The sequence below is a fragment of the Python bivittatus genome, unplaced genomic scaffold (genome assembly GCF_059951505.1).
Source record: "Python bivittatus isolate LINGU-HERP-01145 unplaced genomic scaffold, Pbiv_v1 ctg000220_np1212, whole genome shotgun sequence".
Classification (NCBI taxonomy): domain Eukaryota; kingdom Metazoa; phylum Chordata; class Lepidosauria; order Squamata; family Pythonidae; genus Python; species Python bivittatus.
In genome coordinates this window covers 41,707,535-41,723,782 of record NW_028277048.1, presented here as the reverse complement: position 1 = coordinate 41,723,782, position 16,248 = coordinate 41,707,535, and the positions used below count along the sequence as shown (strand labels likewise).

The following is a 16,248-nucleotide window of genomic DNA, read 5'->3' as shown; positions in this document are numbered from 1 at the left end:
GCTTTCACCAGCCAGGAGGGGCATGGGTCCAGATGACAAGTGGTGGCCTTCACAGTCCGGAAGATCCTGTCCACTTCCTCAGGAACCACAGGATCAAACCGTTCCCAGCTAACTAGGCAAGAACGATCCCCTGGTATCTCCCCAGACCCTGCAGCACGCTTGGAATCCAACTTGGAATGAATCCGAACAATTTTATACTGGAGGTGCTCTGCAAATTCCTCCGTGCGGCCCTGCAAATGAACCACCACATCCCCCTTACCAAGGAGGGACCTGGTGATCCCAAACAGGACCGCCGGGCAGCACTCTGCAGATGCAATAAAGGCGGAGAAGTATCTTACAGATCAAGTAGCAATGCTGCAGGAAGCTTTTAAACTGCCCCGCCAACCTCACCTCTTCCAGCCGCGTTTGGTTTTTGGCTCTGATGACTTCTTCCTCAACTTGGCCTCGCTCAAGAAGTGCAGCAGCTTTCACACGGCTCAGTTCCTGGTGATAAAGCAGAACACTGTGTTGCAATGTCTGATCCCAAAAGCAGATCAAGAAACTTTCAGTGGCCTGAATCTGAATGCATATTCCTAGAGAAGATCCAAGGCTTGTCTACCCTTCTCATTAAAAAGTCACTCACCTCCTCCAGCCCAATGCGGATGGCCTCCAGCCTTTGGATGCGTTCCTGCAAGGCGTGCTCACTTGTCTCCATATGCTGAGTTATGTGATCCACCTGCATGTCAAACAGCATTGTTCAGAGGATCTTTAGCAGCTCATAAACACAACTGATTGTCACCAGCCCTTCTCTTCCATAAATGGGAAACACACAAGGAATATTGGAGCAAACATAATTCTTTATTCCAAGATGGCTGGGGCACGTTTTCCAACTCCTTAGCGAAAAATCCAAACATAAAATTGTAATATGAACCCACAGAATGGGACTGACAATATAATGAAAAGACAGAGCCCTGAATTTTGAAGGATAAGGGCTCCATGTAGGATGGTCTGAATCTAAACAAGGAAGACATAATTATTTAGGATAGCCTGATTTCTTGAACCCTGAACTAAAAATGAAATCCATCAAAGGGAAACATAATTGCCCTTCCCTGGCCTCAGACCCTTGGGCTGTAGATGTGAGTCAATGGTGAAAGCACCCATTCACTTCTGTGGAGCTGAGGGAATGGAGACTCTGCAGTGGAGAAACCCCAGAAAAGAAACATGTTCCTTGCATCCTGACCAAATCTTACAACAGTACAGTCCCAAAGGTCTTCCTTTATTCTTATGGGCCAGGAACAAAGAATTCAAGACTCTTGTTAGGCAAGCCATAATTGCATCCTATCTTATAAACAAGATGGGGTAGAATTAATTTTCAGGTCAGATAGCATGTTTGAGTCAGCTCTACTTTGCCCACTCCCTCTGTCCCTGGAAGAATGCTAAAATTCTCATAGCCTCCTCACCTCCTTCAGACGAAGGGATTCTGTATCATCCAGGACCTGCTTGAATCGCTTCTTTTCATTCTCCAAACGCTCTGGGAACAAACAAATCAGTGAGGCCCCAACTCCTTTGATCTTTCTTCCCTTTCTGAAGGATTCCAAGGCCCTGCTTTCACTCAGCAGCTGAAGGCTTGCAAGTTAGGCTCACCTTCAGCCTGTAGAGCTCTCAGTTTCATTTCTGCAGTTGTGTGGGTCAGCTCCTCCTTCACCTGGAACAGCTGCTCTTGCTGGGTTTTGCATCTTCTTTCCAGCTCATCCACCTAGAAGGAAATCCACTCATAGTAGAAAGAGACAAGCCCCCATCTCTGTACAACAGGTTGCTGGGAAAGTGTGCCAAGCACAAATGGGCAACCTATAGTTCATAAGCAACAAGAGATCCATGGCAGCCTTCTGTCTACAGGACTTCCTGGTGGTCCACCTAACAACTGGTTAATGGCTATGGAACAAATGATGTCAACCTGATTAGCAGGCTGCCTGGACAAACTCTTCAAATGTCTAGATCAAATGCCAGGAAGCACGAGCAATCAGCCAGTGGCAGGATACCATGCTTTGCGGTGGGAAGGGAGCTGCAGAAGGACAGAATCAGGCTCTGTTCGCTTTCAGCAACCTTGTGGTGAACAGATGCATACACTGATGGCCCTTAACCCACAACCTATAACTCACTGAAGCCCAAAGCTGCTATAAACAAGACAAGGTTCATCCAGGAGCCAAAAGCTAGGATGAGAAGAATCTCAGTTAAATAACACTTAATGCAGTGTTTCTCAACCTTGGCAATTTGAAGATGTGTCAACTTTAACTCCCATAATGGCTGGGGAATTCTGGGAGTTGAAGTCCACACATCTTCAAGTTGCCAAGGTTAAGAAACACTGCTTTAATGTTATTCAAACATTATTTTACCTTATTCGCGAGCTGGATATTTTTCTCATTGGCTGTTGAAAGTTCCCGCAGAAGCTTTGCCTCACAATCAGAAGAATTCTACAAAAGCAGAGATGCATCAGTCAGTCCTTCTTCCCTTTTCCAATGTCCCTCCTTGTTTGATCCAACCTCAGAGCAGCTTGAGACCCTTCTCTCACTAACACTGGGCTTACTTCAGCAAAGAGTTCTGTTTCTAAGCTGCACATGGGGCCAGATTTCTTGCTTGACCATATACAGTCTCCAACTCCTCAGATCATCCCAGTCTACCTTCTTGTGTTGTTGAAACTCCTTGGTGTGGTTCTCCACCAGTCTTGTTTGCTCCTGCTTTGCTGCACTCAGCAGTTCTCCCAGATTGCACACCTTCTGCTCTGACAGAGCCAAAGCTGCTTCCGTCATCTGGAGTCTGCAAAGCAGAAAGTTTCAAGTTAGCCACTTTCAAGGCTGCTTTGAGATTCTCTGAACTGGCTGCACTGCAACAAGAGCACCTGCACCGCAAAGCAAGATATGCTCCAGAGTAACTAGATGGTAAAGAAATGAAACAATCCTTAAGTTTGTATCTGTTGCCAAATCTACCCTAATCCTCAAGCATTGCATTGGGAGAGTCATGTTTGCAAAAACAGATACAGAATTAATAACACTCCTTGGAGGCTTTCCTTAATAGAGACATCCATAGGTTAATGTCTGCTCTGTACAGCATTGAATCACTTCTTGTGTTGCTGGCCACATTTTCCAACAAGCATACTACAGGTCAAATCCGGTATTTGAAAAACTGTCCCCGGTATTCAGAACAGCAAGAATTTGACTTTTTTCCACCATCTTCTTAAATTCTGTCACACATTTCTACAATGATAGAATACACTCCCCCTTTCCCCCTATATATGTATATGCATGTATGTGTATGTATATGTATATATATAATTTTATGTTTGGAATTGTAGGTGAATAATTCTACTTCTCCTTTGTGCAATTACTGAATTTTAACACTGGGCTACCCAGTCAATTGTGCTCCCTAACTTGTTTCTGTTCCCTCCTCTAGTTCCACAACTTTCAGTTCATTTGAATCAAGAAGTGGAGTGCCAGCTGGACTGTTCTGACTGGGAATCAAACTTGAGTTGGAACTGTCATGAATAACATTAGCCTGGTTTCTCCAAGCACATTGCCAAGCTGTTCTCCTTACTTTGCTTTTAAGGAATTCATCACAGAATGGCGCTCATTCAGGGCCTCTTGCAGATGCCCGACTCGTACTGCCGATACCCTGCAAGGAGAGCAGAGGGGGGATATTCATGTATAAGGGAACATTTATTGCACAGACTTTGTGCTGAAAGCTGACAAGAGAGTAGCTCTTGTGGCAAAATAAGAGCTGGGTACTGGTGAAAACAGATCCCTTGGGTTTATACAAAGAGCTCTCCCCCAATCCTGAGCTGGCAGAATACTGTCCTGGCATATCAATGGCTGGTCTTGGTCCTGGCACATGCAGCTGCCAAACAATGGCATCCTTATTTACTATGTATGGGCTTGCTTCCCCTATCAAACATCACCAGCTGAAAGAAAGCATCTGCCAATGATTCTTCTGAATCTAAGATGGGCTGGAGAAGAGACAAGGTTTGAGAGATGGCTACCAACATCAAAACTTGTTCTGGTTTAGCCTAAGACACATGCGATGTGGGGGAGGGAGGCTGCATGGATAAACAGGAGGGTCCTCTCCCACTGCATCTTGCAACCATCCACCATGCCTGTAACCTCTTAGGCTACCTTTAAATCAGGTTTAGTGATTTTCCAAATTCTCTTTCAGGAGAGGGGTTGTGCAGCAAAACTCTCCTGTTTCCCTGCCTAGCTGCTCCAGCAAACCCTTGCTTAAAAATAGTCTGACTTAACAGCTGATAGGTGGGCAAGGGAGTTGTGTGATGCAACAGGAGAGAAGCACCTCAGGCAACCCACTCACACCTGGCAGCTCTTATTCAGGTTGCTTTTGAGGAGGAGAATAGCACTAATCCTATGCACAACCGCAGGCTGAACAATAGCTAAGAGGGGCAGGATGGTTGTGTGGGAAGGGACAGAGAGAAAAGCCTTCTTCCTTTCCAGCTTCACTTCTGAGAGCTCCTTCCTCACTAATTAGCTGTTATTTAGGTCATCCACCATGGCTCAGAAATGGAGTAAAATAGGAGAGCCTACTTTAAAAGACTTTTCTGCTCGCCAAAGCAGAACGATTCTGGAAGGCGGTGCCCAAGGACCAGAGGGGAGAAGGTACATCTGCACCAGTCTAAAATGGCAAAAAGGTTCTTAGGGATGCCTAACAACATCACTGACAGAATGGCTGATGAAGGATGCCAGACAGTACCCATAGTAAAGTTCCCACAGCTTGTTGCTTGCTTAGGGGAGAAATGCTATTTTGTTACCTGGTGGCCTTGAGATTCTCCTATGCTACCCCCTCCGCAGGGAGGCGGGACCTATTCAACTGGTCCACCCATGGCCACTGATGGACCCAATCGGGTTCCAAAGGGAGCTGGGGGTTATACCCAAGGGTCTGCTGCACGGTCCAATGGAGGCCTTGGCCACTACCTGGAATAGGAAAGTGGCCAAGACCTTGGACAAGATTGTGCCTGTGCGACCTCTCCTAACCCATCGAGCCTGACACTCCCCATGGTTTACGGAGGAGTTGAGGGTCTTGAAAAGGATTAATAGATGTCTAGAGTGCTGCTGGAGGAAAACAAGGACCGAACATAGGTTAGAACTGCTATTAAGGCCTACCTTGTTGCGGTAAGAGTGGTGAAATGTGTAAAGAGATACCCAGGGCATGGACTTACCCTCTTATCTGGGAAGAGTTTGATCTTGTTGGACCCAAGGAAGTGGACAGGGTCCTCTGGGTGCTCAATGCCACCACCTGTTAACTAGATCCTGGTCCCTCCTGGCTGGTTAAGGCCACTCAGGAGGTGACATGTGCATGGGTCCAGGTGATGGTGAATTCATCCTTGAGGGAGGGAGTGTTTCCAGCTGCTTTTAAAGAGGTACTGGTGCACCGGATCCCACCATATTGGACAATTTTTGTCCAGTCTCCCACCTCCCCTTTCTAGGGGAGGTGGTTGAGAAGGTAGTGGCATTGCAGCTCCAGAGGATCCTGGAGGAAAAGGATATAGAAATGAGAAGAAGAATTTTAAAATTATGTTCCTTGCAGGCGCCTTCTAGTTGGTGGAACACAGACAGTCTCCAAATGACTGCATAGAATAACATGAGCACACTTGGGAGAAAATAGCCTTGCTTGCTCTTGTAGAATACTGCCCCAAACGTGACAAAAGTGACTGGTACTGTGCTTACCATTAGTAGGGACAGTTGAATGTGGAACAGGCAAGACTAAGACTGGTAAACTAACCTATATTTTCTCCTTTTTCTAAAACATGTTATGCCAAAGCCTCAATTAAACAAAGCCATGATGAGGTCAATATTTATGGGCCATCTAGTAACAATCAGGCCTTGTGGAAGATTTTGAGTTGGAATGCAAGAAGAGTAAGTAGTAAAGAGCATGAATTAATCAGTATAACAAAATGAAAAAAAGTTATGTATTTATTATATTCAGGCAAAGGGGAAGGATTTGAATGAAAGTGGTCTGATCTAATGGAATAGAATTGATGACTATATGCATGGAAGTGGAAGGGGAGGTTTAATTATGAAGAAAAGGAATAAAACATACATCACAGGTATGAATTGGTCTCATCCAAGTTGTTATGGGTGCGTATGAAAGTAGAAATTCATAGATTGATAATAGTTGCGCATTATGCTCCAAGGAATAATGATAATTAGTGAATCAGGAATAAATTGGGGGGGAAATTATGCAACATTCTAAATAAATGTGATCTGGGGAAGTTGTGAGTGTGCAGGCTGCAGGCCATGACGCTAATAGCTTGCCAATCTGATAACTCAGGCATTCCCAATCCACATCTTCACAAGGCAGAGACACCCTCTGTCATGTACACAAAATCAATTATTCTCTAGCCCCTACCTTGGTTGGAAAAATACAAAGTTCTGGTCCATTAAAAAAAAAAAAAAAAGAGCAGGAATAATAGGACCAAGGCTGGAACAGGGGGTTTTATCATCTCCCCAAGCAGTATTGGATAAATGGCTAGAATTTCCTGGAATCTAAGTGGAAGTTCAGAGGAAAACATCTGTTTCAGATAACTGTTATTCCTACAGAAATGGATATATCTTTAAGGTTGATTTTATCTCTTGTTTATATTTCAAGGAGGGAAAGAAGAGCTGAATCCTCTAGCTACACACCACAATGGCCAAGAGGTGGTGCTACAGATATTTTGCTTTTTGATATTATTGTCAGAAAGATAGCACAGGGTGTGAGCACCCTGTTCTGTCACACACTAAGGTTAGGGAAAGGATGCCATGTGAGGCACCTTCAGGAAGACTGGAGCTGGCAGTGGGAACTACTGAGCCACTACCTCAAAGCAGGAGGCAGGATATGAAGACCCAGAGGGCTTCTGGGAGAAAAGGTTTGTGATCTTCAGCCTTCCATCCTACAGGCTCAGCTAAGGTCCCCCACATGGTATCAACAGTGGAATCGGAGTATCATGTTGTTTGGGGGCTGGCACAGGCAGATGCCTGAATTGGAACAAATAGGTGGACATTTTCCCTCGTTTCTAAATTCTTCTTAGTAGAGAATTAAATAGACATGCACATACAATTGTTATTTTTATTTCTAGCTTTCGGTTCAATGGGGTAGCTAGGTTATAGTTAAGGGGGCAGAGTTCTCCTGTGTGCTATTGAGGAATGGAGTGACCTGTTTAGTCAGCAGAAGATACAGTATGTGTCTTGAGGGACAACTTGTCAGATTCCAAGTCTTTGTAACAGAGGCCAGGGCAGCCAGCTCAACAACCACAACAGAGTTGATTGACCCACTTAAACTAAAGATATTGGAAATTCTTGCCAAACGTGGTCCGTATATAATAAAGTGTCAACGTGATAGTATATCTCACAGGTACTCCTAGAAGACATAAGATAGTCTCAAGCCAGCTCGATCCCTACTCTCCTTTTAAAACTAGGGCGATTGTGATGTTGTGAGCGTAGGCTGCTACTCAGACACTACAGAGATCTGCTACAAGAGGAAAAAAATTATTCCATTAAGTGACATGAATGGATAGGTGGCATTAAGATGAAAAACACAGAAAAAATGATCAGGCCATTTGAAAACCCAAGAATGAATGAGAATGGTGATTGTATGATGACCACCTGCTTAGAAAAAGGCATGTTCTGAATATGTGGTTTAAGCACAAATCTATTGATGCATACAAATGGCAAAGGAACCCCCCCCCACTATGTTTAAACCTATGATTTCATTGGTTATGATGAAGATATTAGTGAAGGATACAAGGGTGATAAAAGGTCCTGAATGTGAGATAGATCATTTTTGGCAGTGTCAAGAATGGATCTTATGAAAAAATGGACACAGAGAATGACAGGCTGTTTCTGTCACCTCTGAAGAAGGCTGTGGTGTGCCCTCTGCTCAAAAAGCCTTCATTTGATCCAGCTGTCTTGGACAACTATAAACCTCCAACTTTCCTGGTTGTGGAGGACGGTTATGGAGAAAATGATCGCACCATATGACAAAGGTCCTTAAGGAAGCAGATTATTTAAACCCATGGCAGTTAAGGCTCAGGCTGGGACCCCGCATTGGTTGCATTTGTGGATGATCTTTAGAAAGACTGGGATCAGGGGAATGCAACTCACCTGGTCTTCTCTGATCTCTCAGTGGCTTTTGAGTCCACTGATCATGGTTTCCTTGTGGACTACTTCTACTGGACTGGAGTGGAGGGGCATTGTTTTGCAGTGGCTCCCCTCTTTCCTGAAGGATTGATTCCAGTTGGTGGTGGTGAGAGAAGAGACCTGCTTTGTGGAGTCTCTCCTCTCCTCTCCTCTCCTCTCCTCTCCTCTCCTCTCCTCTCCTCTCCTCTCCTCTCCTCTCCTCTCCTCTCCTCTCCTCTCCTCTCCTCTCCCCTCCTCTCCTCTCCTCTCCTCTCCCCTCTCCTCTCCTCCCCTCCCCTCAGGGATCTCTTCTCTCTCCACTACTTTTTAACATCTACACAAAACTCTGATGGAAGTCATCCACCAGCAAAAGGTTTGCTGACAATACAGCACTCAGCTCTACATCTCATCTCAACTTGCTTACCTGTTGCTGCGGTTTATTTCTTCTCTCTGCTTGTCAATGGTGTCCATTAGATCCAGGAACTATAAAGCAGGTATAAGGTTAACAGCATCCCTTTGAAGTGCAAACATTTGGTAGCCAAACCTATTCTATCTGTATGCAGGCCAGTCACTTTATTGAATGAAAAATAAACTTAGGCTTAAACATTCTAAAGTTAAGCTCCAGCGGGGAAGAAACCTACTCTTTTTCCTTCCAGGGAGATCAGGATGCTGTAAATAGTTTTATTCCCTTTTATCTCACAATAGCCCTATGAAGAAGGCTAGATTGAGAGATAATGTCTCGGCTCACATACTGCACTAAATTATAATGTTGTTTGGGCTTATGATGTATGACTCCAGTCAACTGTTTCTTATTCAACAAACTATGGCTAAACAAACCCAAGGCTTTGGGTGATTTCAGCCACTGACTGACCTAAAGTTACTTAGAAAGCTTTCATGGTTGAGAAGACTATAAGTTCAAGCTTCATCACCTGCCACAATTCTTAACTACAGGTAGTCCCCAGTTTAAGAACGAGTTCCATTCCCAAGGTCTGTCCTTTGTATGTAAGCCAGAACAGTATTATTGTATAATACTGTATAAGTAATATTGTGTAATGAACTCCAATCATTGTGTATTTAACTCAAATTTTGCTACAATAGGCTCCGTTCTTAACTATGGGTTATCTGTAACCCGGAGACTTCCTGTACTTCAGATCAACCAACCTGTTTAGCTTTTTCTTCTTTCAAGCACAGCACCTCCTTGCTGAGAATTTTTGTCATGTTATGAGTTTTGCAGAGCATATTCTGACGCTCTTGGTTATGCTCCATCGCTTGATCTGAACCACAAAAAAACATGAAACATATTCCATTAACTGTTCCCTCATTCAACAGGTTTGCAGTTGTACTCAGATGTTGTTATTTCTGATCCTACAGAAAATACATGATCACCACTGCTGGATCTGATAAAGGTTCCACCTAGTCCAGCATCTTATTTCCTGACAATAATTAACCAGCTATCACTCTGGAGCTGTGATGGAATGGAATTATGAAGGCCAGGGTCAGGGAGATAAGCGTGTTCTTAGTTCACCGGAGGAGCGTGGGAAGTTCAAGAGGATGAGGCTGGCACCTCCCTGAGGAATTCACAGTGTTGTGGCTGGCTGGCTTGGGAGCTAGGTTTCAGTCTGGGGAGATTTTCTGTCTAGAGGTTGTAGCTAATAAACACAGTAGAACTGAATTTTGATGTCAGGTTTAGCCCAAAGAACTCCAAGAGACAATGCAAATTCAGTTCTACTGTGTTTATTAGCTACAACCTCTAGGCAGAAAATCTCCCCAGACTGAAACTTAGCTCCCAAGCCAGCCAGCCACAACACTGTGAATTCCTCAGGGAGGTGCCAGCCTCATCCTCTTGAACTTCCCACGCTCCTCCGGTGAACTAAGAACACGCTTATCTCCCTGACCCTGGCCTTCATAATTCCATTCCATCACAGAAGCCCTACCAAAACTGTCAAAACAATCAATTTCCTATGTAATGTATTCTAAAAAGCTCAGAAGAATATATGCATGTATACACCCATCTAATACCCACCCATTGTTAGAATATGTAATTTATCATTACAATATTTTTAAAAGCCCACAAGCAGGATGTAAGAGCAATGACTTTAGAATGCTATTGTTCATCCCCCGCCTGTCCCCAAGATGGATTCCTAAATCCAGAGAGTTGGAAATGTTTCTGAAAAAGTCTAGGTTTTCACACTGTATGATGGCTCCTTAGCCCTCCAGCGGTGGAGACAAGAGGCATACCAAGGCATGCAGTAGAGCCATCTCTAGCTAGAGTTAAACCTAATTAACCTCTTATCAAGTAGAAAGTTGGCACAATTGCTTACCCACAGCCTTCAGGATATCACTGGGTACATTGTTTCCAGCCAATTCGAGCTGCCGTAGTGTCCGGTTGCTATGAAGACAGTTTAGAAGTGCTCGGCCCCCCAAGAGCCCAATGTTATTCCAGCGCAGATCTAAGCAAGAAACAAACATTCACGCAATGTCTTGCTTTCCCAAATTGGTGTATCAGGGTTGAAACTAGCCAACTTTAACCAGACCAAACTCTAAAAAGTATTTCTCAGAAGGTGCTGAGGAATTTATTATTAAACACTGCTTAGGAAGGTAGTAGCAAGTTATCAGCATAGCTTAACTGTTGATGGTTCTGTACCAAATTGTATAGAACAACCCTTTCAAGTTGTACCTGCAGTTGGACATTTCTGTTTTATTTTCCCTTACTTGATAGACTGTGTGCAAAAGTATCTACTTTTGTACAGATGTACTGCAGTACAATATCTCTGCAAGCTGAGATTCTTCATTAATTGTCCAAACATTATCTCCAATTCTGCAAAAAGGTATAGTTTGCTTACACACAGTTCATGCAATTTTCAAATTAGCAATAATTATTTCCAGGCTTCTGAGGGAGGTACGGTGAACCGAAGATGGCTCTGTTAAAGGAAAGCTGACGACCCTGGCAAAAACCAAGGAACCAGTAAGTAGATCAGTTCCTTGGCATCTCTCTGGATAAGGAAAGGACGGGAGATCACCCACATCTGCTCTGGACAGCTGCTCCATGTGAGGAGACCGCAGGTCAGCGGTTTTCCACAGGTTTGAGTGCTGGGAGACAACCAGATTAGCAATCTTGCTCAAAACCGCAGCAGAATCTTTTAAAGGACACTAAGTCCACAAACCTCACTTTCTAATCACTTTTAGAAATAGTTCATTAACTACTTCTAAGAGAGTCCTTTGGAACAAGAAGTTTTAAAACGCTGGGTGAATTTGCCTTCAGTCCTGAACAAAAGAAAATATTAATCACAAACTTAAGAATTTAAAGAATCTGAAATAAACAGCAAAAAGCTAAATAAGATTTTGATCTTAGAATGTTATAAACGGACTAAGGGTCCAGATAAAATTGGAATATTGAAACTTTTACAGTAAAATTTTGGAATTAATTATAAAGAACATATAACTTCTTGTGAGAAATGTTTTGGTTTTTACAAGACAAAAAAAGATAAGCAATTTCATGATTTCAAAAACTGGACACTAGAGGGGACTAAAGTTTTTAGGTAGAGGAAAGATTTACAAGCCTGTAAAATATTGCAAAACATTCTAACAATGAAATACTGAAAGAGACTTTTGAAGAATGGAATCAGAAAATAGTAGCCACAATATCAACACTGTCAGTAATGATGTCTGCTTCATTATATAATATTATATTATATATATATATATATATTATATATATATAATTATATACAATTATATAATGATAGACTATGTCCAAAAGATGTTATTGAAAAAATGACAGATGTAGAACAAATTTTATCTGACAAGATAGAGATGGTATCGAAAGTGGATTTACAACTGGCAGGCGAAGAGAATGACTTAGAAAAGGATATTTCACTGGATCTACAAAAGAAACTGGCTGAGGTTTTAAAATTTAAAAGGGAAATACAAATGATAAACCAAGAGAGTGACCTGGATAATTTTTTCCTATTGGATTCACAAAAGAGTCTTGTTAAAGCCTTGAAAACTCTGTGCAATTGGACAAAGAAGCAATGAAGAGAAATCAAATCCTACAACAATATTTGAATGAACTAAAGATTAAGACTTTTAGAAAAGGTAGGAATATAAAGTTGGTTTATCTAATCAGGGTTAAAACAAGATATGTTACTTCTGGCTATCCTTTATGGACTTTCTGCTGACACCAGGAGTGAAAAGGTGATGTTTTATGGATTTGTTTATGGGTAAGAGAGGGATATGGGATGAAGAGATAAATGTTTGTAACCTTAGAGAGGTGAAGAGTCACTAAATTTGTTTATACTTGTTGTGATGAAGGTTGGAAGTCACTTCTTTATATATTTCTTTTCTCTTTATTATATTCTTACTTTTCTCTTTCTTCTCTCTTCCTTTTTCTTGCACTTTTTACTCCTACTTTCTATTTTTTTAAAGTTTAGTTTGTATTAGATTTTACTATTATAATCAACTTTTTAAAGAAAACAAGCATAAAAAAGAAAGAAAACAAATTAACAGTCATTATTTCCCAATAAAATGATCTCAGTTGTCAAAGGAGGTGGGATGGGGAGATCCCTCCCTCCCCCCGGTTTTTAAGAAGGCCAGCCTCACCGAGTTCCTGTAGACTAGAATTGGCTTTCAGTGCCATGGCTAGTTCTCCTGCCCCCTGGTGGTTGATTTGATTATTGCGCAAGTCGAGCATCTGAAGATGGCTGTTGGCACCAAGCCCCTCACAGAAGATAGTGAAGCTTTCTTCCCATACGCCCAGATTGTTCCATTCCAAAGTGAGCCTTGGGGAAGAAAGAGGCAATTAATACAGGCCGATGCATAGTAGACATAAGCTGTAGTTGAAGAGGGAGCCCTTAATCCCCTCCCAAGGAGACACAATACAAATACAATAATCCTTCTTTGACAATCTGAACCAACTGGGTGCACACATCCTAACACAGCCTCAGACACTCTCCATATTCCTGACTGCTCACCTTTGGATAGTCTTGTTTTGCCTGAGAAGCTTTCCCAGAGCCTCAGCCCCAACAGCTCGTAGATTGTTTCCCTAAAAGAAGTCAAGTTTAATTAGTATCCTCTTGCATTTCAAAACAGGGATATATCCAGACCACAAACAAGAAGCTGTTTCTAATTCATGTCAGAACCATAGCTTCATCCACAAAACTCTGGGAATTAAACATATTCAGCTTTCTCCTGTGCACACAACAATTCATACTCACTTGTATTTTTTGCACTTATCATAGAACTCATGAATTCATGTCCACTTGCATTTTTTACATTTAATAGTTCCACATTATCTTTATGATTCTGCCATTGTACACCATTTTGTGTATAAATAGAAAGGTAGCATATAAAATGTTTAATAAATTTCCAGTATTGATTTGGAAAGAAACATAGTGTGAAAATTGGTGAAAATCTGAGCCATAAATATGTATACATATGTACATCCATACACCTATGTGCATGATAGAGATATTTTAATAATATATTCAATAATGCTATTGTAGTCCCTAATAGCAAACTATCTTGTAAGAAGGATTGGGGAATATAGACATGTTTAAAAACTGTAAGAGTTGAAAAACAAACAATTCACCAGAAGTTCTTTCTTCTTTTACCCTTATTCTATTTGCACATTTTACATTCTTATTTAACCAACAAGAGGATTAGAAACTTATCTTCAACTGCTATTCTAAAAGCAACAGGATTCCTGAAGTTGCACAAAGCATACCCTATAGACTCCAGTTGTATGATTTGCCTCAGAAATCTTTTCCACTGACTACTTTAAGTCCCCCTTTCTATTATTTCCCAAAGCAAAACCATCCTAGATATTCTGCTACCCTAAGACTAGGTGCAGGACACTCACCTTCAGATTTAAGAACTTCACAACTGTATTGGAACAAAGTCCATGTAATAGCAGCTTAGCCCCTGCAAGGGAAAAGACTTATATCTGAAAATGATAGCTAGGTTCCTATTTTTTTAAAAAAAAAACTACATTCACACACTGTACTGAATCTTGTTTTGTTTAACCATGATTTACTGAGTAAGCCACAGTGGGTGGGTTCATGTAGCACATTACGCCAAAATTAAACCGCCCACATTATGGCTTGGTGTGTGACATGTGAACCCACTGGCATATTATTAAACAATTTATAGATTTAGTTTGGCTGATCATGAGAATAAACTCTTGAACACTCTCATACCTCCCTCTCCTCCTGCCCTTCTGATTTCCCTAGAAACCCTTTGGAAATGTATGCATTACCATATGTTCTGACTGATCTCCATTTTAGAGATGACCTGGCTAGTCATATTGTTAACACAGACAGTGTCTGATTACAAAATAAAGTTAAAAACAAGCAACAGAATGGGAGCTAAGGTGCCATGAGCTTTAGGAGGACAGGAGAGAAATCAAGGATTGCCTTATGGACAGAGAAAGTCCCACCTTCTTCACTCAGCATGCAATCGTTCAGTACAATCTCAGTGAACTGGAGGTCATCCTGCAAGAGCTTGCCAAGGACTCCACATGTATCTACAGAAAGGCTCTGCGTGGCCAAATCCAAGCGGTTTCGTCCTGCCGCTTCCTCCAAGTGCTGCAGGATGCTCTCTTGAGGCTCAGCACCGCTCTCCTTGCACAGCCTAGTGTAAGAATGTCGGAAGGCATCCATCTCTGTGGCAGGCACCAGCATCACTCATGTCCCCCACGTAGATGAGGGGTTAAGACAGATGGCAGGATCAAAAGGCAGCAACCGGCAGCCTGGTAGACAACAACAATCAGAGGTTATTCCCAGAGCACATATTGCTTAGTGATTTTGTCCGAACCTCTAAGTAATCTCCAAATGCTGGCTCTAACAGTGAAACCAGCTTCCTCAGCTTATACCTCTGTAACTAGAAGACTTGAGACAAACAATCAAACCCACTTCAGAAGCTTGCTGAGGGTTGCTAGAACTAAAGCCTCACCCTTCAACTGCCAATCCCTACTTTTGTAACTAAGGAAAATGGAGCATGTTGGGTATTGTAGTTAAATGCCTTCTCTTCCAAATCTTACTACCTGGGAAATAAGGCATGCTGGGAACTGTAGTTCAGAGGCATTTTAATAGCTCCTTAGACACTGTTTCTCTTTACTGAGTTATTCATACTATATATGTATGTGTGTGTATGTATGCATGTATATACATACACATATATATTCATAATATACATCTGAATCAACAAGGACTATATTTCTGCAAAGAAAAGATCAACAGCAAACTTAACAGTTAAAACATATGTTAAGATCCTTTTTTGGCAGAAAAATAAAAATTATTCAACTAAATAAATAATAGAAATACATTTGGTGCTTGTTTTATGACACATCTGTGCTTTGAGATAAAATATACCAATTGTGTTCTTTGAAGTTGTATCTTCTGCTGGAGTAAGAGACCACTCATTACAATAAACATCTGGGCAGACCAATGTGTGTGTGTGGTTTTTGTACAGGATTCCCTGAAACTTAGTGTGTGGGTTTGGCTGTTAAAATCTGGATTGCATATTCTGCAAAACATATGACATCTGGCAACTTTGTCTATTCTTTGTGTGTCAACAAGTTAATGTTTTAATTTAATTTAAAATGTAGGGATGGAGACAAAGTTTTGCACAAAGGCGCCAAGTTGATGCCTCTCTCCCTGGATATTTGTTTTAGAGTCACCCAGTTGTCTATACAGCCATTATGGTGTTGTTCTCTGTGAGAAGGTAATGCAGCATACCATCTGTAATTAGAACTGGGCGCTTTGTCTTTCCAGACAGTAATAATCCATATACTTGTAAATCAGTTCAAAGTAATATTTCAGTCTTAAATGAACTGACACATATGTGCTCTTCACTCAGAAACTGAATCAATCCTCACAGCCAAACACTGAAACAATTTAAGAGTATCTCACCCACCCCAAATTATTCTCAAAGCTATTCATGAACTGGTCCTTAAATCACCATGTAATAAAGTCACCATTTTGAAATCTTTTGAAGCTTTTCTTGAAATACTTTGTTTCACTTGATATAAAATTAATACAATGTAATATTTTAAAATATGAATTAAAAATGCTTGAAAATATTTAATGCATTCAACTCCCTAGCCACTCTTCATACATTT

At 41.6% G+C, this 16,248-nt stretch overlaps 1 protein-coding gene across 4 annotated transcripts in view; it reads right to left on the bottom strand.

Moving 5' to 3' along the window:
- Positions 1 to 16,248, bottom strand: part of LRRC45 (leucine rich repeat containing 45) — a 30,605-nt gene that overhangs the window by 13,426 nt on the left and 931 nt on the right. For 3 of the 4 annotated variants that reach the window (XR_015795752.1, XM_088138433.1, XM_088138431.1), the window contains exons 2-15: positions 14,566 to 14,877; positions 13,990 to 14,051; positions 13,103 to 13,173; positions 12,732 to 12,910; positions 10,454 to 10,582; positions 9,294 to 9,406; positions 8,557 to 8,615; positions 3,568 to 3,645; positions 2,658 to 2,793; positions 2,373 to 2,450; positions 1,624 to 1,735; positions 1,440 to 1,510; positions 623 to 715; positions 391 to 483 (exon numbers count right to left, since the gene is read on the bottom strand). Coding sequence is in view for 3 of the 4 variants with exons in the window: in XM_088138433.1 (XP_087994559.1) it covers positions 391 to 483; positions 623 to 715; positions 1,440 to 1,510; positions 1,624 to 1,735; positions 2,373 to 2,450; positions 2,658 to 2,793; positions 3,568 to 3,645; positions 8,557 to 8,615; positions 9,294 to 9,406; positions 10,454 to 10,582; positions 12,732 to 12,910; positions 13,103 to 13,173; positions 13,990 to 14,051; positions 14,566 to 14,809 (1,518 nt within the window). In the remaining variant the exon portion in view is untranslated. Of the gene's footprint in view, positions 1 to 390; positions 484 to 622; positions 716 to 1,439; positions 1,511 to 1,623; positions 1,736 to 2,372; positions 2,451 to 2,657; positions 2,794 to 3,567; positions 3,646 to 8,556; positions 8,616 to 9,293; positions 9,407 to 10,453; positions 10,583 to 12,731; positions 12,911 to 13,102; positions 13,174 to 13,989; positions 14,052 to 14,565; positions 14,878 to 15,000; positions 15,094 to 16,248 lie in introns of those variants that run through there. The other variant, XM_088138432.1, reaches the window with a different exon arrangement.